The sequence below is a fragment of the Platichthys flesus genome, chromosome 13 (assembly GCF_949316205.1).
Source record: "Platichthys flesus chromosome 13, fPlaFle2.1, whole genome shotgun sequence".
In the NCBI taxonomy this organism is placed as follows: domain Eukaryota; kingdom Metazoa; phylum Chordata; class Actinopteri; order Pleuronectiformes; family Pleuronectidae; genus Platichthys; species Platichthys flesus.
Window position 1 is genome coordinate 15,374,226 of NC_084957.1, and position 27,737 is coordinate 15,401,962.

Consider the following 27,737-nt stretch of genomic DNA (forward strand, 5'->3'; position numbering starts at 1 on the left):
TGCCACGTCTGCAATTCAACTAGTCCAGAAGGTTTTAAAACTCTTAAATTCAATTAAAGATTATTTTTGTCTTGCCCATCAAGCAGAGTTCTAATTTAACATTTAAGTGATATTGACTGATGAACTTTGTTTTCTGTAGTATCTTATATCTTGGGAACTCTGTTTATGTGGACTTTACCACTTCAAAAATCAAATGTGCAAAAATAGAAGCTTTTTAATTAAAGCTACATTTCATTGATAGATTTTTTTTATAGTCGACATTAACCCCAAATCTTTAAGAAGCCATTTCGCTTTATTTTTTTCCAAATGTTGTAAAAGATAATAATTTAGTAACAACCCTTTGAGAAGAAACACAACAGCGTATTAGAGCCACTTAAGAAGGGAAACAAATCTGAGATCGAGAACAAGGTCGTCATATTACTAGAAAAGTCTGAATTTTACAAGAATTAAGTCATAATATTGTATTCATGATTAAGAATGCTGTAATCGATTGTTTTCATCTGCGTCTTTTTCAGAATTTGTTATATACCAAAACTTTGAAGGAATAAAACTCAGGCGAGCACAGGTTAAACCTGCTTGTAATTTCCTTGAAATGTTTTATTTATCCTTGTAATATTTTTACTTGTATACTATAGACTATATTATGACTTGTTTCTCATTTAAATATATTTTTTTAATATATCATTCTCGAAATTAATATTTTCTTCTTAAACATGGCCCTAATACTCCGTCATAGAGATCCACAGCTTTTTTCCTTATTTTTTTCTCTTCAACAACAAAATGTTTACATTGTTCAAAATGTGTTTTACTGAAACTCCTTGTTCACATGCGTAACTGCCGCAGCAGCACATCAACATCTCTTAGCTTTGTGCTACAAATTCAAAATGTCACACGTTAACACTGATCAAAGTTCACTCTCTCCTAACAAAATATTGCACTTTACATCCTCTCACACCAGCCGCCGTAATTCTCACACATAATATATATATATATATATACTGTATATGCTGACGTCCTTTCCTTTTGCATTCACACAGTTTATCCTCGTACAGAAACATCAGTAAGAAAGTGATCTTAAAAAAACACAAGGGGGCCAAGAAATTGTACTAATTTCCGAAAGGAAGTATTCTACACTATACTTGTACAAATCAGTTTTTTTTTTTTTTTTTCAAGTGCTATACAGCAAGAAGAAATGATGTTTTCTGTAAAATAAAATCCCAGCAGGCTACTGCTCTTCCTCGTTTTCCTGACCCGAGCCTTCAGAGCGGTCGCCCTCTAGTCGATCTACAGGACAGCAAAGGCACAAAAACAAGACATTTACAAAAAATCGTGAGAAAAGCATAAGAATATAAAAGTTTCTGCGGTCGGACATTAATATGCACAAATTTTCCAAATGACTTGCATGAAGTTTAAAAAACATAGCTCTGAGTGTACCTGATCTGATGTGGTTCAGGGAGGCCAACATCCGTAGCATGAAAGAGGCCGGGACTGTGATTGTGTTTCTCGTTTCTTCTAGCATCAGCTCGTTCCGAGTTATGACCTGGAAAGAGAAGGAGGACGACGACAGAAAAGAGGTGTGTCAATAAGAGTGAGTAGCCACATCAATTGGGCGGACGACAGGAAGTGTTTGGAGGGAATATCTAAAGACAATCCTGGACAACATGCTTAGCAGAACGGCCTCCGACACTTGGCTCCTCGTGCAGCTACAACAAATAACCACTACCCTGTGAAGAACTGGGTGCTTTATGAGACCCGTTTTAGTGTTTATAGTTAAAATGTTAAAAGTTAACATGCACCGGGAATCGTATAGCTAAACCTAGAGATGAATCTGGCACAGGGCATGGTTTCCACTTCCGACTGATTTCAGTGATCTCCTGTACCTCATTAGCGAGGACTCTGTTGAATGATGGCGAAACCTCCAGCGGCGACCAAACCTTGATGTCGTAGTCTATCCCTGAAGAAGCGAGAACTGAAACAGACCAGAAAATGAAACGGTTAGCGCCCTGGTCGACGTCATGGCGTCACCTTTAGGTTTGTAGACAGGATGATGAAAGTGTGAGGCTGGGGCTGGACTCACTGGGGTCGTAGGGGTGCGGCTGCAGGCAGTTGACCACGTGGTTGTCGGCTTCGAGCAGCATCAGGTGCTCTGCCGTGTGTCTGTCCCAGATGAAGATGTGGCCGCAGTCGGAGCCGCTCATCACAAAGTTGTTGCCCCAGAAACACGACTCCTTTATCTGCGCATAAAGAAAATGAAGGAAGTTCTGACTCAAGTATTAAAATAGACCTTTTTCATTTACTAATTTCTGAACTAGCAAATTTTTTCTGCAAAAAGTTGAAGTCTTGCTTTAAGAGGATTTTTCACAAGGTCTCTAAGCTCTTCTGACTAATGTGATACAAGTGGCCTGAGGTGTACCATTGTCCTGGAGTTGCGGTGGCCCTTGTAGACCATCTTGACCGAGGGTCTCCTGATGTTCTGGGTCTCGCTCTCCTCCATCTCCCTTCTTTCTTTCCTCCTGCGAAACAGCTCCTGGATGCGAGCTGCTGCCGAGCGTCTGGCGAACACAACAATAAAAAAAAACATGTGTAACTATAAAGCACACGGCAGAAGACTAGACACCACACATGCTGTCGCCGATGCTCATGAACGCCATGCTTTGAATTGATGCGGGACTTTTTTAAACCAAAAAAGTTGACAAGCTATTGTCAACTTGGAAGCAGCCACTTTAAAAAGAACATTAAACGTGTTGTGCAAAGTGCTGTCCACTCACTACACGACAACAGTGTGACTGAATGAGCATCACGTGGTTTTTCAAAGACGTCCGACTGGGGAAAATCAAAACTGTGCTTCGGCTCCTTTTCACCAGGATGTCATGCACTCACACGGATTCGTTATTCAGGCCTCATTCCTAACTGCTCTCCAGTGTAACATCTTCACAATGCTCACACCGTGTTCAGAGTCAGTACTGACATGCACAACACTCTGTTAACTGTGTGTTTGTTAGTGTGAGGGAAACGATCGAAAACCAACAAAAAAACCCTTCTCTTCATTCTACACAGTGTTGAGTTTTAAAGCGGCAGGTCACGGACATAGACTGTGTGTAAAGATGGACGACTTGACAGCGGCCCAAAAGTGAACCCAAATTATCTCCATCGCCCCCAGGTGGCTTAACAATGAGTTAAAATACGGGCAAAAGGAAATGTTTCTTAAAGATGGTTTCTGTCATGTCAGGCGTTTATCACACTAATGTATGTCCAAATTTAAAGAAATTATCTAAGTCGTAAGTAGTTACTTGATGTTATAAAGTTGGGGGGAAATACCATGATTGACAGCTGAGACTCACTCTGCCTCCAAATAACATTGATAGTGCAAGATGGCAACGTTTACATCCGGGTTACTTCAGCTTGTTTTTGGAGAACAGGAAGAAGTGGAGGCTTGTCATCCATCTTCATAAACAGTCTATAGTCACACCTGACAGGTTAGATGCTTTGAGCTGCCAGTGCAAACATTTTACCTGATCATCCTATCTCCTACTGCAGATCCTCTGGTACTAAGTCTATATTTGTAGTAAAACAGTCAATTGCATAGTATCAGAAAAATATACCAAATCAGGTTAACCACTGTTAAAAAGTGAGCAGCATTTAGATCAAAATCATCTGACATCAAACCCATGAGGTTGTTTTCCTGCTCGTAGAAGATGAAGAAAGGAGAGTGACATCATGTCTGACGTACCTCTGTCCCTGTCCTCTGAGCCTCGTTGACGGGATGAGGATGGGATCGTCATCGCTGTCATCAGAGTCCTGGTTGCCCCGTGCGGGCTGACTCTGGCCCTCCCACTCTGATGGGAGCGGGCCGCATTGGCTCTCCCCGGTGGGCTCCGCCCTCCTGCAGCCTCCCGATGTGTCCTCCGCACCCTCCGGCTGACTCCTCTCCGTGCTGTCCCCCTGAGAGGAGCCCTCTGCCGCAGCCGGAGGCGTCGAGCTGCAGGAGGCGTCACACGGCGGCTCTGCAGAGGCGGCCGGCAAACTCTGCTGCCTCATGGGCTCAGAGGGAACTGAGGGGGAAAGATATTATAACAAAATTTCGTTTCTATTTTTACTCCTTAATTGGATTTGGCTTGTGTTGCTGTTTTCTAGTGTCACAATAGCCTTGTTTGTATAATACAATTATGTTCAGAAAACAAACAATACTTTAAAAAAAAGAGCTGGACGAGACGACTCACTTTGCCCCGATGCTGAACTCTCCGTGGACACACTCGCTCTGCTCTGTACAGCCTCAGATGTTTTGCGAGCTCCGCTGCCCATAGTGCCAGACGTGCTGCTCCTGTAGGAAAAAGACCAGTGATTGAGTCCCTCAAGCTTATAATGTGTTTTCAACTGTTCCTCAATAAAAAAAAACTTATTTCGATATCGATGTTGCATCTGTATCTACAACATTTGTGTATACAGAACAACTCAGAGGGGAAGGTTTTGTAAATCAAGGCTACATCACTGAATGTAGATATAAGTAAAAAGAAACTCTTCCCCCTGTTGGTCAGCTGTAAATATCACATGTTTTCTGGAATAAAGAACTACTCTGTAAACAAAAGATAATTTGTTTATTCTCTAAGAGAGAGTCTCTCAGCCGAGGACTCACCACTCATCAGTGAAGTCCAGCTTGATGGTGCTGGTGGTGGTTCCCTCTGAGCTGTAATGTAGGCTGATGACCGGCTCTGCTGCACTGGGTCGACTGGTGCCGGTGGAGGTGGAGGAGGAGGGAGCGCTGCTGCTGCCGCTGCTGCTGCCGACCACTAGTGCAGATGCAGATTGACCAGGAGGTGAAGCTGCAGCTTCTGCTCCTCCTGAGACGAAGACACAAGCAAACACAGATTATTTGGTGTGGTAGAAAAATACCAGTTCTTGTGTTTAAATCAATCATTATGATTAAAACATGTGAAACGTTTCATTCAACTATTATTCACATCATGTAAAGCACACTGGAAATATGCAACCACCTGTCGCATCACTTCCCATCGATTCAAAGCACTGAACACAGATGGGAGCATGCAGCGCACGTTATCGGAGCAAACACACAGTGACAGACACGAATCGACGACCAGCAGCCACAGCAACGGGACGAAAACACACAGGGACACAAGATACACAAGTCAAAGGCTTTGAATGATCGTTACACACACCTCAGTTTGTTAATAACAATCATGTCACAGAGATTCAACCTGGACTATATTACACTTTTTTATTGTCAGAGTTTTTGGAGCCATGTAGAGTTTAAAAAAATGTCAACCTTAGGCCAACAAAAGTTCATTTTCTATTCATGCTTGTTATAAAAATATGAAAGTATATACAAATCTCACTAATAGAACAAATTAGGTTCATATCTGCAATAATTGGTTACTTAATACACTTGTAAGTAAAAGGGACAATTCATTGTTTTTAACTTTCATTGATCAATAAGTATCAGTCGTCCCCCTCTAGCATGAACAGTTTAATGTTCCCCTTGGATATTAAATTGTACAACAAAAAACACTAGAATTCTTGTGGGCTAAACAATTGATTGATCAAAAGTGTAATTATCAATTAAAAAAAATAAAAAAATCGGTTTAATTTGGGTAAACTAATCTTAACAGTTAAAATAAATGTATTGATTCAGTAAATAAATCAATATTCATTTCTTTTGATGAGTTATTATTTGTTAGTATCTGTGGTGGACAGATAATGTGAAAGTAAATCTGTGGATGACCAAGTATGAAAAAGACAGAGAGTCAAGGCAATGGAGGACACACTGGAGAGGTTCAACATGAGGAAAGGTGTTTTTTAGGGTGAGGAAGACAAAGCGAGTGGCAGGGTGGTGGGGGAGAGGACGCACCCTGCTGTTCATCAAGAGTCATGGATCCCAGCTGTTTGTTAACCACAGACGAGGGGGAATCTGGAACACAAATGAGACCCTCTGAATATTGGACACAGAGGTCAAACCTGAGCGCTCACACAGTCAACGAGCAAAGAGCGTTTGAGACAGAAACAACAAACACGATCCAACGCCAAGCAAGGGAAGCTGTTAAAATCAGCAAGTCCGATTCAAAACAATCAAAAGTTCACACGTCTACTACAGAAGTACTATTTTACCACCTCCGCCAAGGAGGTTGTGTTTATACCCCTGTCCGTTTGTTGGTTTGTTAGTAAGAAGGATAACACAAACACCACGGCACAGATTTCCAAAAACATTGGTGGGAGGATGCAGTGTGGGTCAGGGAACCACCCTTTAAATCTTTGTGCAGATCCTGGATTTTTTTCCCCCACTGTCTTTAACATTGTGAAGCATTTTTCAGCATTTTCCCCTTAACTTCTCAGAGAATGGGATCAGGAATCCATTTCTAATGAAATATGGTTTCATAATGTGACTGTTGGGCCTTGGCGGAGGTATCCACTCTATTGAGTGTCATTCTAGTTTATCAATGATTTAGATCGGTGATGGTATACAAGTCCGTTAATCACAACCATTAAGATTGACTTATTCTGAGATCAATGCCTTACCAAGTCTGCAACATGCTTTATATGATTAAAATATCCCCTGCTCTTATAGTGAAGGCTGGTTTCAACTTAAACAAGCCATGACTCTTTATTCTCTCATTGAAACACTGGTGTCAGATTAACTCCTGTCTGAGTAAAACAAGCTCCTTTCAGACACGAGACCTCATGACATAAACATGACGGCAATTTCATACTTTGATCTCGTGTGCAAATAGGAAGTTCAACACGGCAACCTTTTGAAGTCTGGAAACAAAATAAATAGCAGCACTGCTCACTGCCTATTTGATTCTTTAGTTAACTGCATGGATGAATGAATCAATATCCAGCCACTTGACACATTCAATAAGAGAGTCCCAAATTCACGTATTGTCATTCTATGCTGGTGCACATTATAGAAATAAGCACTTGCATTTGCCCACTAATAAATAATGAAACTGAGAATGAGGATTCAGTTTGAGATGCCATTGGGAGCCTCCCAAGCTCACTGTGGTGATTAATCAAGGCTCAGGCTGCAACATTTAAATTTAAAAACCACCACAGATGCAGCCTGAGAATAAGCTCATCCCTTCATATGACCACTTTAAACCTTTTACTATCCGAGCACCACATGCCAAATGTTATCTGAGTATTGTCGCTGTCTGTGTAAAGCTTCCGTCATTTCACATCAATGTTCCGTGTCTGAAAAGGGCTTCAGTTAGGATTCTCCAGTTGCAGTGAGATCAAAACCAAAGCGAATCAGTCCCTGTATTATGGTCACTGCTGTGTATCAACAAACACGGGTGAACAACCACATGAGCCATGAGGATGCCAAAGCAGAGTGTCATACGTCAGCTGGTGTCACTCCAACCGGAGGGTATGCAGGTGAGAACTCAAGCGACAGGGGGAGCGATGGAGTGAGAGCGTTAGTGAGTGGGGGGCTGAACAGACAGCAGAGAGGCCACAGTGGCACCTATAGGGGTTAATAAGTACAAGGTGCATTATTGAAAAATTTGTAAAAGAAAGAGGATCACTGTGGGATTAGTGGTAAGTTCTGGCAAGACCGAGTCTCTCTACAGCATGACTGTCTCTTCAAGCAGACATGTCTGCTGAGCCTAAGGGTTGGATGGCAGGGGAGGGGGCTCAGGCGGACAGCCCGTATGGACAGGCGGGGTGCTGTGGGGAGCTTGGAGGGGAGGGTAACCTGTACGGGGTGGCGTCTCAGCAGCGGCAGCAGCAGAGGTAGCAGCTCTTTGTGACTCTCTTGCTCTCTCTGCAGAGGAAGAAGATGGCCCCGCCAGCTGACCGTGTCCCGGGGGGTCGGCCAGCCGAAGTAACCTCTGCAAACGCCTACACACTAAACTTATGGGAAGCCGGTGGGGACCGTACTCTGACAGAGAGGCAGAGGAGAAGAGGGAGAGTGAACGAAGCGATTAGCAGACTGAGAGGAGGAGGATATGAGGAAAAGGTCAGAAGAAGACAGTCAGGGAAAGAAAATGAGGATGAGGAGGAAGAGGAGGACAACAGGATGCTGAAGGAGAAAAAGAGTGGAGTGAGGCAGCTGCTTGAGTGGAGAGGCTTCAACAAACACACACTTATACACAGAGTTCACCCTCCAACTACTGATGAGGAGAGGATGCATATTCACGTAAAGAGTAACATTTCTGTGACTATTTGTGAAAAAAAAAGTGACTGGTGTGTGTCTTTTTAACCTTTTACCTGAGAGTGCAGCTTCTGAGGTGGACGCGGCCGCCGGCGTGGGGGTCCTGGTCGTATGTGCCTGACTCCTCTGCTCTGATTCAGGGGAGGAGGTGAGGAGGGAGGTGGAAGGGACCGAACTCTCCACTGATGTGGAGCTTGAGGGAGGAGGTGCTGTAACGTTTGATGAAGACCCTGAGGAGGAAGAGGAGGTGGACTTAGGCATGGGGGCAGCAGCGGCGGTGGCAGCTGCAGGAGCAGCAGGTTCCACTGAAGTGTCTGTCGTCACAGGCCTCTCAGGGGCACTGGGGCTCTGACTGGAGTCTCCTGCAGGGGCAGCTGGAGGATTTGATGAGGCCTCGGGACGGACGGCTGTTCCTGAAAGCGAGAATAATAACAGATACTTTGTCAGCATGGAAAAGGTGTTCACTAAAGCTGCTTTCAGACCTGCACTGGAGTCTGGACATTATGCGGGAGGGGCTATTTGTGAGAACGCATATGTCTGAGTCCATTGCTCCGCAACCTTTCCGCCCATCTACCCCAGCTTAACGCCCAGTAACTGTCCGAATGAATCCACTAGAGAATACAACAGGGGAAAAGTCCAGAAAACTCCTAGCGAGCGAGTGGGCCTGTGGAAGACGTCCTCTCACCTCTGGGCCGTGTCTGTGGCCGCGTTCCTCTGCTGCTCTGAGCCTCGCTGGCCTCCTCAAACCAACGAGACAACATGTCCGACATCCTCTGCATCAGAGACACGTTTGGGCTCTGCTCACCTACAAGAGTGAAGCAAACAAAAAAACACTGTAAGACGTTGTCAACTGTTCACACATCTTGACTTCACAGAACATCCTGTTGACATGCTGTTTTAAAAAGGAACCTGCTGCAAGAACATAAAGTTGATATTTATTTTGTTGTAGCTGCACAAAACAGGGACCTTGTTGCTGAAGGAGCAAAATAACAAATCAAATGAACAACAATAAAAAAACTACAGGTGGTGAGAGTCCAACCCAGGTGATTTTAATAGTTAGCTCTCTGCTTAGGAGGGGGCTTTAATTTTGGGGGGGGTTTAAACAAATATTAAGTATGGTAATTCTGAACCTGAGAAAATAAACTTTCATCCCCCTGGTCACTTGTAGCGATCAGACCGCAAAATGTTTCATTTTACTCCTGGAGAACGACAGCTTCCTCTTTGCAGATGGGACAGACGGACAAAAAAAGCGGCTAAAAGCTATATTCTTATATTAACAATTGATCACAGGTAATGTGAAGCCAAAACATTATTTTTTGAACATTTGCAGCCCAGTAGTAGTAGAACAGATTAGGAAGAGCTAGGCCTCCCTGTAATTTAGGCCTCTGTAGAACCTCTAAACGTACCCTAGGGTTCTTGCCATTCCAAATAAAAAAATAAAAGCACTATCAATACCTTTAAAGAAAGACCTAGGAAGGTAAAGTGGGATACATTGAAACAGGTAGAGGAATTTGGGGAGCACACTCATCTTGATGCAATTCACTTTACCTGCCAAGGACAAGTGGAGTGTTCTCCATTTCTTTAGATCTAATTTGACTTTATCAAGTAGAGGAGCAAAATTTTCGCGATAGAGGTTTTTCATATCTCTAGTTATGTTAATGCCCAAATATTTAAAGCCGTTTCTAGACATTTTAAACGGTAAAACATTCTCCTGAATTTGAAGAGCCAAGTTGTTAACAGGGTAGCATTCACTTTTACTAAATTTCAGTTTATACCCAGAGAATTTACCAAATCTTAACAGAGCATGGAGGATATGAGGTACACTAAGAATAGGGTCGGAGACAAATAATAGTAAATCATTGGCATATAAGCTTAGTCTATGCTCTTCTCCTCCTCTAAAAATTCCACTTATTGATGGCAATGATTTGAGTGAAATGGATAAGGGCTCTATGGCCAAGGCAAATAACAGTGGACTAATTGGACATCCCTGATGGGTCGCTCTCGACAGGGTGAAGTACTGTGATTGCCTGCCGTTTGTAACCACAGAGGCCTTGGGTGAGCTGTAAAGAAGTTTAATCCATGAGATAAAATTTGGACCATACCCAAATTTCTTTAAACACGTGAATAAATATTCCCACTCAACCCTGTCAAAAGCTTTCTCTGCGTCCAGCGAGATGACCACCTCAGGTACCTCACTGGACGCAGGGGAGTGAATAATATTCAAAAGCCGTCTGATATTTGTAAATGAGTGTCGACCCAAAATGAAACCGGTTTGGTCAGCAGAGATCACATCAGTCATTGTGGTTTCTGGGCGTAGGGCAAGAGTTTTAGCTAGGATCTTCACGTCACTGTTTAGGAGGGAGATGGGTCGGTATGAACCACATTCTGTATTCTCTTTACCTGGCTTAAGCAGGAGAATAATCGATGCCTCAGTGTTTGTGGTAATGACCCACGGGATATAGAATCCATAAACATTTCAAGAAGAATTGGGGATAGTTTCTTAGAAAAAGTCCTAAAAAATTCTATTGGATAGCTGTCGGGGCCAGGTGTCTTACCACTTTGCATTGCCATTATTGCGTTAATAATTTCAGACAGTTGCAATGGGAGTTCGGTCTTTGTCTTATCCGTTACCTTTATGGAAGGAGCCTCGAGATCGCAAAAGAAATGTTCCATATCAGTTCTATCACTGATCGCCTCTGATGTATATAGGTTAGAATAAAATGAGGTGAATGTTTCATTAATTTCTCCCGGGTCAATAGTTAAATCACCATTTGGTTGTTCACAGGTAATGTGAAAGGTATCATTCATAGTGACAGTTATCCTCAGTTCTGCAGAACTTTATGGTTTATGGCTGCAACTTTAGTACTTTGGTTCAATGTCACTGCTCTCACAATGCTGATCTGAAAAGTACCTGCTCAGCAACAGACAGGCGACAGACACACGTAACGACTGGCTGGTGAACGTAATGGAGCATTAAGCAGCTAAAGAGCCAGATATTTGGATTAGGAACTGATGGGGACATGAAACAGGGCTAAATACTGGGCTTTGAAAATGAATGACAACGTTGTTACTGTTAAAAAGGGATAAAAAGGATTTCGAGTTTGTATCTATTTAGGTTAGCACATAGCACGGTTAAAAAAGAGGAAAAAATGTATGTTCTGATTTTGCAGCATAATCTGGAAATTACCGGGTTATTCTAAAATAGAAAATAGTGTGAGAAAATGAATGTATGATGAGCAACATCTAACAGCAATATGAAGGTGACCTTGTTAAATGTTCTCAGGGGCCTGATGTGTAATTTGAGACCCCTGCTTTAAACTAAACATACATGTCACTGTGATCTTACCGTCTCGTTCCCTCTCGCTCTCCGGGCGAGCTCGGGGTCCAGTGTCAGACCAGTCCCCTCGTAGTCGGAGGCGTTTCACTGGAGGCTGCCTCAGCTGGGGAATCACATACACACACACACACGGAAATATTAGAAGCTCGTCAGTCAAAGCAAGATCAAAATTAGCTCCGCTGCCAAAGCAAAACACTGCACCACTGACAGAGGTCAGTGTCCTCTTTTAAGTGCCCCCTCCTTCCTCACTGCACGACTGAGGTTGCAATCTCTTTCCAGTCCCCTGGCTCGCAGTGCTACAGGGCAACAGGCTGACGGCCAGAAATAGAAAATGGGGGTCTTAGTGCAGCGACTATCAACTGCTTTACTTAAGAAATGTCATCGGGTATGCACATGGGCGGGAGGTGGTGAAAGGGAGCAAGAGGATGAATGAGCTAGTAACAGGGGGGGGAAAGCCCCTGAATAAATGGGGTCACAGGTAGAAAAAAAAGGGGAAGGCTGGCTAATGAGCTTCTTCTTGGCTGGCACCCCCCACCCCCCTCATCCTGAACTATTTTGGAGGACAGAGGAACACTGCCTGCGTCAGTCGCTGAATTTGGAAAGGAATGTGTGTGGTGGTTGCATCTCCACACAGCTGAACTCACCACGAGGCTTTGAAACGCTGGCACCATGATCCAGCACATTCACTCTCATGTGCAGCAGCGACTGCTTCTCACCGCGAACACCAGACAGATACACAATGACCAAAACTATATCTAAGACAACACTCATGCTGTAGATTTGATTTTTTACTAATTTTCCATCATGTTTTTCTTTCCTTCTTCGTCACTGCACCTCTTCCCCCTCACCTCCCTCCTCCTTGTCTCTCTCTCATTTAGCTCCACTCGCTGCACTGCATCAGCCAGTACAGATTTAGCTCGGATGTCCGCAGTGTTCTCAAGGAAGCAGACAGCAACAACAAGCAGATATCGGCTCTGTTCACAACAAACAATCCTTCCACGGTTCTTTAGCTTTAATATTTTTGTTCACCCAAACAGCTGCAAAAACGATTATATTCCCATCAGCCTAAGTTCTACTTTGCATTTCGCTTATTCAAGTAAAACATGTTAAGATCAAAGTGACTACAAATCAAGTTATCGTTTGGATTTATCCTCAGGGCACCATGAATATCGGAGTAAAGTTTTAATGGCGATCAATCCAAACATTGTTGTGATATTCGTGTCTTCAAATCTAAGCCGCTAGCATGACTAAAAAATACCCGTCCGGACTCGTGTGATGTGCGATGACACTACTCGAGTCTGTCCTGCGCGCTCACCTCCTCCCTCCTCTCCTCGGACGGGCCCTTCAGCTCCCGGGCCTGGTCATCTCTGGGATTGAACAGGTAGATGTAATCGGAGGAGTAGCTGACCAGCACCTCCTGCCCGTCCTCGCTGTAGCAGAGGGACGTCACCCGGCACGACTTGTTGGTCAGGTGAGCGGGGACAAAACGAACGCACATGCCCGTCGTCCCCCGGCCCATGTAGTTACCTGAGGAAGAGAAACGGGGAGATATTCAGAAACTCTTCATGTCTGCTTCATCCCCTCCATCAGTCAGCCTCACTAAATAACTGCTAAGGCCAATTGTGAGAATAATTGAAAATAAAGATTATTTAGTAATACAAATTCCCTTTTATGGTTATGCGAACCATATTTTTTAAATCTGCAGAACATCTGTAGTTGATAAGGAATTTATAACTTGATTGTTCAGATGTTCTAGACAAATTCAATCACATCCAAAAAGGCAGCACAGCTCCACTTCAATAACATAGATATAGAGAATGCAGAGTGAATAAGTGAATTGACCTGTCGTTCTGGTTCCCAGCATACGTCTGTCGTAGATTCGCACTGAGCTGTCGGAGCAGCCCACGGCCAGATAATATGGCACCAGTGGAGAGATGGATATAGAGGTGGCTGCCCTCCGACAGTTAATCAGGATGTCCTGGAATCCAAGAAAACACAATGTGGTTAGTTCACTAGAATAAAATGATTATGTCTGCTCAGCAACTAAAGAAGTGGCACTTTTTTTTAAATATTTGCAGATAATTGTAGATAATCACAATATACACCTAGTTACCAGTTTATTGGGTACTCCGAGATAAAACTCAAACAGTCTTAAATCAAATCCTACCCTCATTAAGGTAATGATATTCTGTATTTGATTTTTATGTTTAAAAGAGAAGTCGATTTAACTTAATGTTTTATTATTCTAAAGGATTATTCTGAGATGTGTTTCCAGTATTATGTCACATGTTGACCACATTCATATCAGTGAGGTTAGACCTAAGGATCAGGTCCAGGCAGATGGATGAACGGGGAAACAATTAGGTCCAGTTGAGCAAATCGGAAAATACATTTTCGAAATAATTGTAGTTTTCCAGCTGTGGACGTTCAACTGGTAACACTGACACGTTGTAGGATAACTAAGAGAGAGAAGTAAGCATGAAACAGAAGAAGAGGCAACACAATCTGGGATACACACGCACGCACGCACGCACAGACACACACACAACATCCATCTTTCCATCAGGCACTGGGCTTCCTCTGATGCAGCCTGGCCTGAAGCCAAGAAAACTGGATCAGAGACAGAAAGATGTTTGTGACAGAGAGCAGTGCGGAGGACAAACTTATATCGGAAATGTGGTGGACGAAATCTATAAAATATTTTAGGATATATGACAACCACATGAATCCTAAAAATGTCTGAGGCTGAAAAAAGTTAGTTCAATAAAAGTTATTCATGAGCTGCTAATTACGTGAAAACATTTCTATTTTATTGCTAAAGATTATGTCCAACGATGTGTGAAGAACATAATGTCATTGTCATTGTAAATGTGCCCGATTTTTTTTAATTCATTAAAAAAATTATCCTCTCATTAATCAGTAGAAATTGTTGGAGACCCTAATGTGATTTCTGCTCTGCGAATTGAGAACAGATATCCCAGTTGTCACCGTACATCTTTGCAGTCTTCTTTATTGCAGCTCGTCTTCGTGCGAAGATCGAACCATCGCACGGTGCCGTCCTCCCCGCATGACAGAAACGTGTAGGGGTCATTTGGTACCGTCATAATCTGACGGAAAACAGAGGGGGGGGGGGGGTAACGAGGGTTACGATTAAAAAACAAACTGATCACATATCTCAAGTGAGATATGTTATTTCTACAGCACAGGTTCTGTGTTATGACATTTCTCTGGTTCAGTACCTCATACGCTGTCCCATAGTGACAGGTGAACTGGCATTGTCTGTTGAACTCAGGACTCTTCTCAATGTGGGTGTAGTAGATGATGCCATCTCCAGAGCAGGAGATGATCTCCTGATCGTTGGTGTGCGGCATGAACTTCGCACTGAAGATGTTTGCCCGATGACCTGAACGTATGGATTTCTTAACCTAGAGACAAGCAAATACATGAATGTTTGTTGGAAAAATATTTAACATGTATAAACTACCAATGAACATTAAAAAAAGGAGAGATACTGAACTGAATTCAATTTGTTTCCCTGGAAACGAAATTTGCAAAAAAAAGAAATTATGGATACATTTTTTTTTTATTTTACTAATGACTATTAAATTGCTTTCTTTTCAGGAGACAGTTGGCAGAGAATCACACCAATGCTATAGACATGAGGTGATTCTTCCACTTTTTATCTACTTTTTGTGTATTTGTTATGGGGCATACAAACACTCAGGAAAATACATTTCAAACACCATTAAGTGTCTCTTCAGGTAGCTCTGTGTGATCGCTGGTGGCTTGTTACAGCCAGGTTGGGGGTATAACGGTTATATAACAAACATGTAAAATTTGTAATAAAATAGGCATCCAAAACTTTCAGTATAAGTAATCTACTAGTGGTCAAGTGCTGCATCACAGTGTTTTACCTCCTTTTCTTGTTCCTACGAAAAAAAAATTCAGAATAAGATGGAACTTTGTATTTAATTGTGATAACCTCTTTATTGATTAAGACCAACCTTCTTGTTGTATGGGCTTGTGATAACCAAAAATGTGTCGTCAGATCCTGACAGGAGGTATTCGCCTGTGTCGTTCCAGGATATCGTGTTGACCTGTGGAGACACAAAAACTTGGATGAGGACAAGACAGAAATGCAGTTTACATTTAGACTGAAGTATTTATTAATTCATTTTTTTAATGATTACAGTTTCTCGGACGTGAGGATCCGCCATGTGGCTCCCAAACTGGACTTCATCCCATAAAATTTTATTTGTTTTCAGAACCGGTTCTTCTTGTGAGGTATTGTGTACTTTCAGTACTGCAGGTCTCTAACATTATTAACAAATATTTACTTCCCACCATGAGTCTCCAGGAATTCAGAGACAGTCAGACCAAGTTTCTCTTCTAGTTTTCCTTTCTCCTCTGTTCATACATTCAGCAGTGGCAGGCCATGGTGCATCAGTAGATCTAGCTCTTAGTATCCATGCTCTGCCTCTTAGTTAATACTCCACTGGTGCGGTCTCTATAATTTATGACTTTCTTGCGGGGAAGCTGCTGCATCATCTTTTCTTCTTAGATGCAAACTCATCTGGCCTAATATACCTGTGTTTGCAAGGCGCTGATTAACCTTATACTTAATCAGCATTAAGGGCCTGAAAGGAAATCTTCAAAATAAAAAGGCCCATTTGTTTTCTCAATTTTTGCTGCGTATAACAAGAAAGTAGCAAATGCACATAACTTAAACAAATATTTCCAATTAAAACATTTCTCTCATTTGTTAATTGACTTTTCCAATAATTGTCCTAATTTGAACAGCCCTTAGTTTTAACATAGAACATCGCAGCTCGTCCATATATAGATTAAGCATCTAATAAATATCTAGCATGTATTAAAAAAATATTCCTCTGATCCTTGTTAGTGTAGCAGTTCTGATTTACACAGGGCAGACATTAACTGCTGCTCTCCAGGGCCTTGTACACTTGTTGTTGTTGTTTGGGTGTTTTGCTGGGGCAGACAGCCGTGCTGATACTGAGACAGGACGCGTGACTGTTAACCTGTCAGCTTCAGGTTTCTAAGGGGTCAGAGATCTGCTCTCTGTTCGGACACCAAGGTCTCAAACTGGTCGAGGAACTGATGAGGGTAAAATATTTCCTTTGGACACATGCAAATAAAACAAGAACAACAATGAATAGATATAGAAATATGTGGAGCACTTACACAGCCATCGTGTACATTCAGTGTCGCTTCAAGTTTAAGCCTCTGGACAAATTCTCTTCTACCTGTGAAAATAGAAAAACACAAATTGTAAAAAAAATATCACAATTTTGTTTCATATTGTTTCACAGTCCGTCCATCTGTCTAAATCATGCTGCTGTGCAGGAAAAGAAAAAAGGTTTGATCTCGGAATCGATTCTTCAGGGTGATACTTGTTCACTTATTTGTGATATTTAAAAGATTTGATTTAAAAAATATATTACAAGTTAAAACCTGTTGGATCTGAACACAGAGTCCACTTGTTGCTCTGGTTCAAGACTCTTCCTTGTCGTGATCACAACTGTTTACACGGAGCATGATACATTATTCTAACAGTACCCAGGGTTCTCGTCATCTGTGTTGTGTCTCGATCACATCATCTCAGCCTCTATGTTCCCTAATCAACAAGGAGGATCAGGTCTTAACATGTCACACAATCCTGACTTCTATTATTGCCCCAATATCCAGCATAAAGCTTTATTTGGTTTTCTTAGACCAGGATGCACAGAGCGAGGATGCTCCTCCAAACCCCTGATCTGATTAAAACCAGGATTCAACCACATAAACCCACACTGTTTCACTACTAGACTGGTGGAATTTAATTTCAGACTCGGGTAACCAGTCATTATTGATAAATCTTCTGATTCTTTTCTGGATTGATATAAGATAAATGTAATAAAAGGATGAAGCAGCTGCAACTTCCTTCCTCCAAGTTGCTCATGTTGTTTGACTTTTTTTTTTACATGACAAATCAAACGTCTTGTAAAGCAGTTGCACAAGTTACAGCGAGAGTTGCCTGATCTATTGGGCAAACAGATCTGTGCTACAACCGGAGGCTGTTTATACCCAACCTGCTCCGGCAAGTTTTATAAGCAGTGGAGGGATTGTCCTCTGACAGCAGCAGAGTAGGAAAAGGTCCTGACTTCAGAGAGCTTTATATAACTGACAGTCAAACTCAAAGGGACTAACATTAACATGTATGCATATTAAAATGAATCTATAGATCAGATACTGACCAATACAAATGCGGGGTTAGAGTTTTTTAGTCTCTAATCATCATGTAAAACAGCAGCCAATGAAAATAAAAAAACATAATATTTCTAAAGTTCATGGGAAGTCCAACAGCTCTGACCTGATGAACACATGTAAATGTGCAACACGGTTATTTTCCCCCGGAGGTTTCTCTTGTGGAAATTAATATAGACCACTACTTGCTACCCCCCAACCCCCCACCCCCCACCCACTTCTAAGAGCTAAATATAACCCGCAAGAGCTCTGACCCACACCTCTCCGCGTGTCGCCTCTACACATGCACAATAAAAGCTCACACCGTATCAGTCCTGCTAAATGCAGCAGTGACTAAACCTCAGTGGCCCCTGCACCACCTCTGCAGGCTTGTAAATCTTCATTCAACCACTGTCAGGTGCTGACTTTTTGACACACTGCAGAAGAGCCCTCAAAACCTCTCCGCCAGCACCAGGAGCCTAGTCCTCTGTTTCCTCTGCAGTCACCTCGACTCTTACGTGTTGTTCCCTCGCGACCGACACGGAGACTTACATCAAAATCTATACCGACACGTCTTCAATGAGGACTATATATACACGGAAAAAATCAGACTGGTTCATTATTTAGTAATAGTCTGTGTAACCTCATGCAATCACCCACAGGATATGAAATAAAAATACAAAACTGCATAATATTTATACACTTAATTTTACAGCCACTTTTTCCACATTCAGGGATCCAGTACACTGGCAAGTCATAATCAATCAACACAATGCATTTACTAACATGTTTAATTAATTAAAATGTATTAAAATATTGTTTGTGTAAGGGGGGGGGGGGAGTATTGAATGATGTGTAGGATTGGCCAATAAAAGAAAGAAAATATTGGAAAAAGTAATTATTACACTATAACAAATTTTTAATTACATGTCTATAAATCACTTATGCATTGTGCACAGTGATGAGTTCCAATATATCAACTAGATACACGAGGCATCTATTGCTCCTCTATCCATCCTGGGAGAGGGCTCCCTCACATATAAATATAAAGATATTTCTTGCCTTATGAGAATAACTTTGATTGATTAATCTACCTCAGATTTGCTGAATGTCTCGCTGTTCATCAAGTCTTGGTCATTCTCTGTCCATAAGGAACTCACTGAGAAGCAAGAATCGGTCTTTAAACTTCACAGACATAATCAAGTGACAGTCATTGAGATAAAGATCAATGTTGACTAATATGAACATTTTTATCTTGATAGAAAATGTTGGGCCATGTATTCCATCCCTCCCGATGTGCTGCTGTCATGGTTATGACAATCGTTTGTCGTTTGGATACAAGACTTGAACCACACGTCACAGCTACATTCCAACAAAGACACATAAGGCTACTAATCCCTCAGGGAACACAGAATGGTAAAAATGATCTTGTTTGTATGACCATCGTCAATATTTCAAAAGATCATCATATTTCCTGACAAGTTCAACACTTACAGTTTCAAAAGATATGAAGTGCACATAGCAGCATTTCCATCTATGACATTTTATATATATATGAATGACGACACTTTGTTGCTATGAGCATTTTGAACTGGACACTTGGTCGCATGGTCAGAACTGAAAACACATTAAACGCTCTAAATGATCGATCCCTGTTTTTACTGTCATGTGTTTTCAGGCCATGGTACTGGTGAACTTCAGAGTTCAGGTAGTGTGGTGGTCTCGCCTGCTGATGGCTCCTTAGCTCTGCATTATCCACCTGCGCAAATCCTGCGATTGCACGGAAATTGCATCCGTGCTGCGATTCGTGTGCAATGTTCTGTAGTCGGTGAAAGAGGATATGTTTATATATGTGTGTGTGATGTTGTTCTGTTAGAGAGTCGCAGTCATACATAACACAAAATCCCATGTATGTGGCTGCTTTAGCTGGGAACTCTCACGTGTCTTCATTGACTATATTTACATGTGGAGGGATGTGCCTGTGCTGAGCAAGCGGCGGCAGCGGCAGCTCTCTTGCCTTATATAAGAAACAACACCATGCACACGAAGGAAAAGCTAAGAGGCCATGTTGAGTTTGGCTGTCACTTCATCTGCCTCCTCTGCCACACACGACCACACAACAACACATCTCCTGCTCGCCTCCTCCTCCGCTGCCCCGCTAGCATCGCGTAGCTTCCTTTTGTTCTTACCTAAGTAGTTGGTCCTGATGGTGTTGGGCTCGTTGTATCCGATCAGGCGTTTATTTACATCCCACACCAGGTTCCCAGAGCAGGACATTGTGACCAAATGTGCTTTCAATTGACAATAACATTGAAACTAAGCGAACCGCTTTCCTGTCGATGTCGCCTTGTCTCTCTATCGTCGGTTGATCGTCGGTTCTGCCATGGTCCGCGGGGATGGTGCTAACGTTAGCTAGCTGCGACACTCGGTGTTTGCATTGTCGGATAAAATCAGACTCGCTCCGGTCCTGCCTCCGCGGTGCCGCTCGGTTGGTGCGACCCGTCCCCCCGCTCAGTGGGCTGCTAACTGTCCGGGCTGCTAGCCTAGCCTGGTTTATTCCTGCTCGCAGACAGCGGTCAGCTGTGTCCACACAACGCGAGACAAACACACGGGCGCTCGTTTTAACACACCGAGCAGCTCACGGAGAAGCGGGGTGAGGTACGGAGTCGACAACAGCTGGAAAATGTTTGACTTTATTACCACAATAAAAGAACAGTCTTTATATCCTAATAAATCAGCCAAGGAAGATATATTATTTTCGTCTACGCTTGGTTGTCACAGGGGCGGAACCAGGGCCCTGGCCAGGGGGCACTGGCCACAGCTAATCAGATTTACACTTCAAGTGCTCCTGTCTTATCAGTGGTCATTAGAAAAAAACACAATAATAATAATAATAATAATAATAATGATAACTCAAGTCTGTTCTTAAATGATACACATGTAATATCAAATTTATTACATTACATATAATTTAGCTGATGCTTTTATCTTAAGCGACATACAATAAGTGTATTCAACCATGAGGGTACATACTCAGAACAGCAAGGATCATGTAAGTACAATAGCTTAAAAAAGTGCTATATGTAGGCACAATATATCAGTGCCAGTAAAAAAAAAATGTTTATATAAACACCAGAGTGCACAATTCTTATTAGACATCATCTTCTTAACCAAGGTATTATGGAATAAAATCTTGATTCATGGGTTAAATATTGCTCATGTCATGCCACTTCTATGTAAAACGTGAACCCCTGAACCAGCTCATTGTCAACGATTACGAGACGTGCGTCTTCCTCCCCTGCCCCTCCACATCCTCAGACACACACGGCCAACCAACAGACAAAACAAACAGACAAAAACATAACCTCCTTATTTGGAGGGAATAAAGCAGGATGTATTCTATCAGGGTATTGTTAGGTTTTGACAGAGGGGGATCTCTATAAAATAAGGCCACTAGCAGGACTTACATTTTATACCAATTGTAACGAATTGCATAGATAAAAACGAACAGCACAAAGTAAATATGCCAGTTTGGAGCCCATGATCCATTTTGTACATTTATTTATAGAGCTGTTCTGAAAATATTCTGTTATTTCTGTTAATCGATAATTCGTCTAAACAAAGACTTGGGGGCCTCGTCTGAACACAAAGAAAATCAAATTAAGTTAATATAGTAAAGTAATGCTAAAATCTCAAAATATGATACAATTTGAGATTTAAGCATTAAGCACTTACATGGAGGGTACAACTAAAATCATACAAGTGCAAATATTAGAAAGGAAAAATATACAAACTATTAAATGTGGAATGTCGTGCTTGTGTGTTTATACGTACGATTGGATGTTTTGTAATATTTAACTGTGTATATATATTCTATTTAAATGTGTGGGATTTGCACACTCTGCACCTTAAAACCGCACGTAACTCTTCTACTGTATATATTGTTTTTTTTTTATATTGTTATATTGTTCGATATTGTTTTTTTTATTTTGTTGTTTGTAAAGTGCACCAACCACACCAAGGCAATTTCCTGTATGTGCAAATATACATGTAATGGCAATAAAAAGAATTCTGATTCTGATTCTTATTCTGATTCTGATTTGACAGAGGTAATACAATTAACACCAACACCATATTTGTTTGTAGAAGAAATTCATAAAATCAAAGAAACTGCAACAAAATATTGACAAAAAAATATTTAAATATTCCTTTCAATTGTGTCATCTTTATTTATTTAAAAATAAAAATGTATCGAAGAGGATTATTAGTACCCACCCACTTGGGATATGCCGGGTACAAAAAGTAGCGTCGTAATCTGAACCAATCATATTGAGGTTCCGAGCTGGCCGGCCAATGAGAACAAAGGAAACGAAGAGCCCCGCCTCTCGCGCGGTAGGTTGCGTCGCACAGAAAGTCACCTCAGTATCGGTCAGAGGAAGCAGCTACTGACGGTTAGCATCACTAGCATGGTGAGAGAGACACCGGGCGAAGGTCGACAGTAGGACGGCAGCATCCAGCGCTTCGCTCTCACCCGCCCGTCGCTCTTTTATTCGTCGGCACCCTACCAACAGGTTACGACAAGTGGAGTTTATTAACTTAGTGGCTGCTAAAGGAAATAGGCGTAGCAAGCTAGCCCCCTGAGCTAGCTTCAAGTTAGGTTAAGTGTCCTCATCTCTCCGCGTGAACATCCACGATCATGGCTGCGCTGAGAGCCTCCTACCACCGGATCATGGACCGGATCGAGCACATCCTGCCCGCCAAACTGAGACCCCTGTACAACCACCCGGCAGGTAATGCAGATGAGCAGGCTTGGTGTGTGTTTGTGACTGTGGGTGACGGGTGTGGGGCTCTGTCCGGCTGTTATTCGAGGTGATGCGGATGCACTAACCCCACTTTCCCCTCATCCTGGAGGGGAGAAGCCCCTGCACCCTCCATGCACCTGAGCTGCATGGAGGTCACTGTGTTAATAACGTGTCTGGGATACACTAATCTGCCTGGATGACAAACAACAGCCCAACACTTCAGTCAATGAAAAACCAAACAAGTTCAGTTGACCTGCTAAGTTCCTTGCTTCGATCGAAAGTCCAAATGTGTTTGTTTCTAAATCGTTTATTCAAAGCTAAGAGAAAAGCTGCAGATCAACTTATTGTTGTAGTCTGAAATTGTTGCATTCCCAAATTTGTGTGAGGTATTTTAAAGTCTATTAGCCACTCCAGTTGTGACAAATGCCAGCTTCACAAAGCTCTATTTGGTCGTCACATTTCTAAATCTAAAATCTATCAGGAACACCTCATAGGTAAATGCACCACAAACAACAGAAGATTGAAGAAACATGTCTAATAGAGTTTAAACAAAGACGGAGGATTAGCAGACTGTATTGTTTTCACTGAGGCGTAACTAATAGACTGAGCATTTGTTTACACACACACACATATGATCTCTGTGACATATTTCGAGGGGGCTGAGATTAAGGAGTTTCAGGCGCCATTGGGCTCAGTTTGGTTTGTTTGGTCTGTGCAAGGGTACAGCAAGGACTTTCTTGCCAGGTACAAAGGGGCGGTGACAGAAAGCAAACTCGCTCTGTGATGATTTGCCAGCAGACGTCCTCCTCCACGTTCAGCATTGGTCAGGAATGTGGTTAAAAGCTGGTTTTGCTTCCTGTGCAAAAGGTGTCAGTGTCTCTTAGATAGATACCCAGGCCTCGCTGTCGGGGGTTATGTCTAATCCTTCCACCCATTAGAGAAGCCTGGCAGGAAGTTAACTACCTTCTCTTAAGGAGTAAAACCTCAGTGACAATCATTTTCATGTCACATCAAGTGGTGACATACTTTCCAACGACTGTGTGTGTGTGTGTGTGTTTTTTATTGATGTTCTGGGTTTCCTTATCAGCCTGATGGTGTGATAGTCCATGTTATTGCTTTGGAACTTTTTGTCCTTAAGTGACATTAACAGATTGTGTAATTAAGACCTGCCTTTAAGAGAAGTTCAGAAGTTCTGCCATTAAAGGACAAATCGAAAAGTGAAGCCGTGCTTAAAACAACACGATAAGCATCTGGTCACTTGTGTGAGCCTCAGATGCAGCTCACTACTATTGATCTATCAATTCTCTTCTCCATCGCCAAAACAAATTTCTGTTTATATTGACATGTTACAAAAATAATCCTTTTAATTGGTGTCTATGTGTTATTGTCTCTTATTAGTCACTGTTTGGTTCTAAGTCCCGTTGCATCAATGAAGGGGGAGTGCAGACTGTTATCAATCTGTTTACTTTACATCTGATTTTCCTCTTTTTGAGAAGTTCTTGGAAGAACGTTCTTATATGACGACAGAAGGTTTCAGAGCAGCGGGTTTTTAAGCTCCCTCACATTTTCCCTACCTGTGTTAAATAGTAAACGACACAGAGCTGATTGCGTCGATGCGTCTTCTCCCAGTGGCTTTGGACACTGAGATGTCTGAGCACCTGTTTCTCTGATACTCACAAACACTCACTACGTTTACAGGGACACCAATAATCTCACTAATGACCGTATTCAGAACAAGACAGTTGCTAATAGAATATTCTATTCAAATTCCCATGTATATGTGACAGAGCATTGTCTGATTATGAATCGAGTCAACTTTACATCCACAACGTTCCTGCCAGGATTATAAAATTCTAACCTGCATCAGTGAGTCGTGTGATTTTAAAGATGATAAACTTCTGGTTGTTTTTCCATCTTGTTTACTCTTGAACCCCATATTTCTTATGTCAAGAAATGCTGTGAAAACTCTACAGGGATTTATAACGCGATTAAAACACAAAATTAATTCAGGAAATGCTGTTGACATGGCAGTGACTTATTTTGATTATTGTCTTAATCTGGGTAATATCAGAATGTTGCTGTCCATGTAAACCTTCTACTGAGATTAGTTATCTCTGAGAAAAAAAACTTTTAATTACACTACATAATGTTACGTCCATTGTTTCAAAATGATTATGAAATTCACATTTCCAATTTCTTTTGATTCCAGGTCCAAGAACAGTTTTCTTCTGGGCCCCAGTGTTTAAATGGGTAATTGCATCTTTCACTCAGTAACTTGAATAACACCTGTTAGAGCAAAGGTTCCCAACCTTTTTGTATTTTGACCCTTTATTATAAAGATTTGTCTACTTGTTTTAAGCTGTATCTGTTTGTAGCAGCCACTCAAGTCAGTGATGCAATCTGTTTTATTTGAACTGCTTAGTTGCCTATTGAGACACAATGATCCATTAAACAATTAGTAAGACTAAATAAACACAACTTTGTATTTAAGAACTGTTCCATGTGTTTTGAAATATGTCAAATCCCGTTTGGGAGCCACCACAGGTTGCTGCGGTTGGGAACGGTCAAATCAGTTTAAAGTGGGTTGTTAAACTGTAACTACAGTAGAAAATCCTCCACACCAGATTTAATGGAGTAAAGACAATGTGGTGTCTTTCCTACAGGGTCTGGTCGGAGCCGGGTTGGCTGATATGACTCGTCCAGCAGACAAGCTCAGTAAATCCCAGTCTGCAGTGCTGACGGCCACAGGTGAGAAGAGATTTGAAACTGCATTTGTCACAAAATGATCGTCTGAAACATGTTTTACTTTTGTTTGAAACTCGTGTGATCGAGGATAATGTAACTGGCATCCCAACATGTTACATGTTCCCATTACCTACCTCCCACCTAAACTCCAACAATTTGGAGAGTTTGGAGAACAATTTGTAAGATAGGAAATCATATTTAAAAAACTGTTTAAAAAAGACACCTGTGTATGAAGTAAGGAAAATGTGGTTTAGTGCTTTGTGTGTATTTTTGAAACTTGGATTCTTCATTAATATTTTTACTAATCGTCTGTCTATGATTTTGCCTCCTCTGTGCTAATAGTCCCCTGATGTGTCTGCTTTTGCAATATGTATCTTTAAACAAATCTTATCTCCCGACTTCTTTGCCAAAGCATAGACTCTGTTCTCATGAGCGACCGCCAGTTGAGCATTAGTGTGCATAACCTTCACTTCTACCTGCTGTCCTTCTCCACCAGGGCTCATCTGGTCCAGATACTCACTGGTCATCATCCCCAAGAACTGGAACCTGTTTGCTGTCAACTTCTTCGTCGGCAGCGCAGGAGCCTCCCAGCTCTGGAGGATCTGGAGGTTTGTTTTCATCTCTCACTAATACTTAGGAATCTAAGATAAGTTAACAGTAGCTTTCTGTTCAATATGTGTTCCTCACTCATAGCTGATATGAAATCATGGCCGCAGGTTAATGTGTAAGTGATCTGCAGCTGATGCAGGAAGAGTTGTAAATGTGTAACATACAGTAGTTTACCCGAGGGCTTCATTTTCCAGAGTCCATATTAAACGGATCTCCACCAGAGAAATTAGCTCTAACAAGGTGTGTACGACTCTGAAAGGCAGAAGAAACTAAACAATGTTCACCGTCGAGATACATGACGATAGAACCTCGATACCAAAGATCCACCCCTCGATTATACGCTTGTTGAACCTTTCCGGAGCGAGGGTGTTCTGTATTGACACACAGTTGTGAGCTCATCCGTCCTCCAAAGCACAACAGTCTCCTTTAATTCAATCAAACTGCACCACATTACAAACACAGCAATTCCCTCAATTTGCTCAATAGGATCCATGAATGATTCCCTGGTAAAGTAGTGAAAATGTCCAAATCACATATTTCTCTTAAATTTAAGAAGGGTAAATTAAATTCCTGGATCTGCCTTTTTGTTCAGAAGCACGTCATACTTTAATGGGCCCTTTAACTGTGGTTTGGTGGAATAAAGATACATTTTATGAGCAGTTTGATCTAATGTCACATATATTTGTTTCCTACAACAGGTTCGAGCAGGATAAGAAGGCAGAGGCTAAAGAAGCTGCTGAATCCTGAGTGTTTTCTGTTGCTGGTGCTCCACCTGCAGAGGACTGAAAGGGAGACTTGAGATCAGGCACCGACCTGCCCCCTCACCATCATCATCATCATCTGTCTTCTTCAGTATATCCATGCCATAACCACGATTCTACCACATCAAGCCTGTCGTCCCTGTTGGAATTGTGCACTTTTCCTTAAGTTTCTAATTTCCTCAGGGTTTAAAAAAAAACACATAAGAAAAGAACCATGATACATTTTTTGTCAACTGTAGTCAACACATTCAAGAATGGCGGTCATCAGCGCACAAGTACAACTTGTTCAACAAGTTGAATGATTGTACATTAAGTTCATGCTTTATATATCGTGCACTAATTTAGAAGTTTTGCTTTTTCCATCATTGTTTTTCAGGTGTAGCAGATCAGTACCTCGTGCAATAATTTCCCCAAAAATATAACTTGAATCTTGAATTTGTGTTGAACGTGGTAGAAGGAATGTTTCCTAATGAAATTAAGAAGGACGCCATCAAGTTAGTTTTTTCTACCACTTGTTTAGAATTCGGTTGAGTCGCAGCATCTGTACCTCAGTGATGATTTAATCTGTATTTCATTACCATGTAACATTTCCTCCCATCTTAACGGCTTTAAAGTCTTCTAATCTGCGTGCGAGCAAATCCTAATTTATGAATCACTTGATTTAATTTTTTTCTCTTTTAGTCCAAAGTGTATAGAAAGATGCTGTTATTTTCTGATATTGACACCAATAACACATATTTAACATGTGCAGCTTTTTATTGATTGTTACGACAGAGTGAACCAGTAAAAACTGTTACTGACACGCTAACTCTGGCTCTTTGATTTTAAAACCCTCCCTCTTGATGCCTCTTCGTTCTTAGAAAATATATTCGATATTTTTTTCTTTGACATGTTTCCACTGTCGTTACACTGAATATCCCTACTTGATTTTAGCAATAATTGGTGTCGTCACTTGAGTATTTCTTGATCTGCTCTGAGAAAAATGGCACTATGAAGGTCGATCATTGTGGCTCTCTAATAAATCATATTTAACACCTACAGTGGATTTAAGTTATGGATATTTTATACATAGTGAC

General features: G+C 41.7%; 2 protein-coding genes across 5 annotated transcripts; one reads left to right on the forward strand and one right to left on the reverse strand.

Annotated features, from left to right (window-relative positions):
• Positions 1 to 271: 271 nt before the first annotated feature.
• On the reverse strand, positions 272 to 20,315 carry dcaf6 (ddb1 and cul4 associated factor 6). 4 transcript variants are annotated; one of them, XM_062402492.1, is made up of 21 exons: positions 19,934 to 20,315; positions 16,704 to 16,765; positions 15,506 to 15,598; positions 14,741 to 14,926; positions 14,495 to 14,608; positions 13,344 to 13,479; positions 12,817 to 13,028; positions 11,511 to 11,604; positions 8,850 to 8,969; positions 8,221 to 8,577; positions 7,706 to 7,891; positions 5,864 to 5,923; positions 4,634 to 4,838; positions 4,221 to 4,321; positions 3,731 to 4,052; positions 3,513 to 3,554; positions 2,414 to 2,552; positions 2,078 to 2,234; positions 1,881 to 1,969; positions 1,435 to 1,540; positions 272 to 1,284 (listed from the first exon to the last, which is right to left on the reverse strand). In XM_062402492.1, exons 1-21 carry the CDS (start codon positions 20,019 to 20,021, stop codon positions 1,226 to 1,228), a joined length of 2,928 nt encoding a protein of 975 aa, XP_062258476.1. In that variant the 5' UTR covers positions 20,022 to 20,315; the 3' UTR covers positions 272 to 1,225. The 4 variants fall into 4 exon arrangements, with proteins under 4 accessions (XP_062258476.1, XP_062258477.1, XP_062258478.1 ...); XM_062402493.1 differs by lacking the exon at positions 3,513 to 3,554; XM_062402494.1 differs by lacking the exon at positions 7,706 to 7,891 and having other exon boundaries at positions 19,934 to 20,314.
• A 1,845-nt stretch (positions 20,316 to 22,160) lies between these two features.
• mpc2b (mitochondrial pyruvate carrier 2b) lies at positions 22,161 to 27,701 on the forward strand. The gene is made up of 5 exons (XM_062402647.1): positions 22,161 to 22,534; positions 24,756 to 24,796; positions 25,210 to 25,294; positions 25,788 to 25,899; positions 26,599 to 27,701. Exons 1-5 carry the CDS (start codon positions 22,441 to 22,443, stop codon positions 26,645 to 26,647), a joined length of 381 nt encoding a protein of 126 aa, XP_062258631.1. The 5' UTR covers positions 22,161 to 22,440; the 3' UTR covers positions 26,648 to 27,701.
• Positions 27,702 to 27,737: the final 36 nt, after the last annotated feature.

Coding starts and splice junctions, on each gene's coding strand:
- dcaf6 (XM_062402492.1), bottom strand. CDS start 20,021: ATGTCCTGCTCTGGGAACCTGGTGTGGGATGTAAATAAACGCCTGATC. Junction 14,927..15,505: donor CAAGCCCATACAACAAGAAG/GTTGGTCTTAAT, acceptor GCTTGTCTCTAG/GTTAAGAAATCCATACGTTC. Junction 4,053..4,220: donor GAGTTCAGCATCGGGGCAAA/GTGAGTCGTCTC, acceptor TTTCCCCCTCAG/TTCCCTCTGAGCCCATGAGG.
- mpc2b (XM_062402647.1), top strand. CDS start 22,441: ATGGCTGCGCTGAGAGCCTCCTACCACCGGATCATGGACCGGATCGAG. Junction 22,535..24,755: donor CCTGTACAACCACCCGGCAG/GTAATGCAGATG, acceptor TTTTGATTCCAG/GTCCAAGAACAGTTTTCTTC. Junction 24,797..25,209: donor GGGCCCCAGTGTTTAAATGG/GTAATTGCATCT, acceptor TCTTTCCTACAG/GGTCTGGTCGGAGCCGGGTT.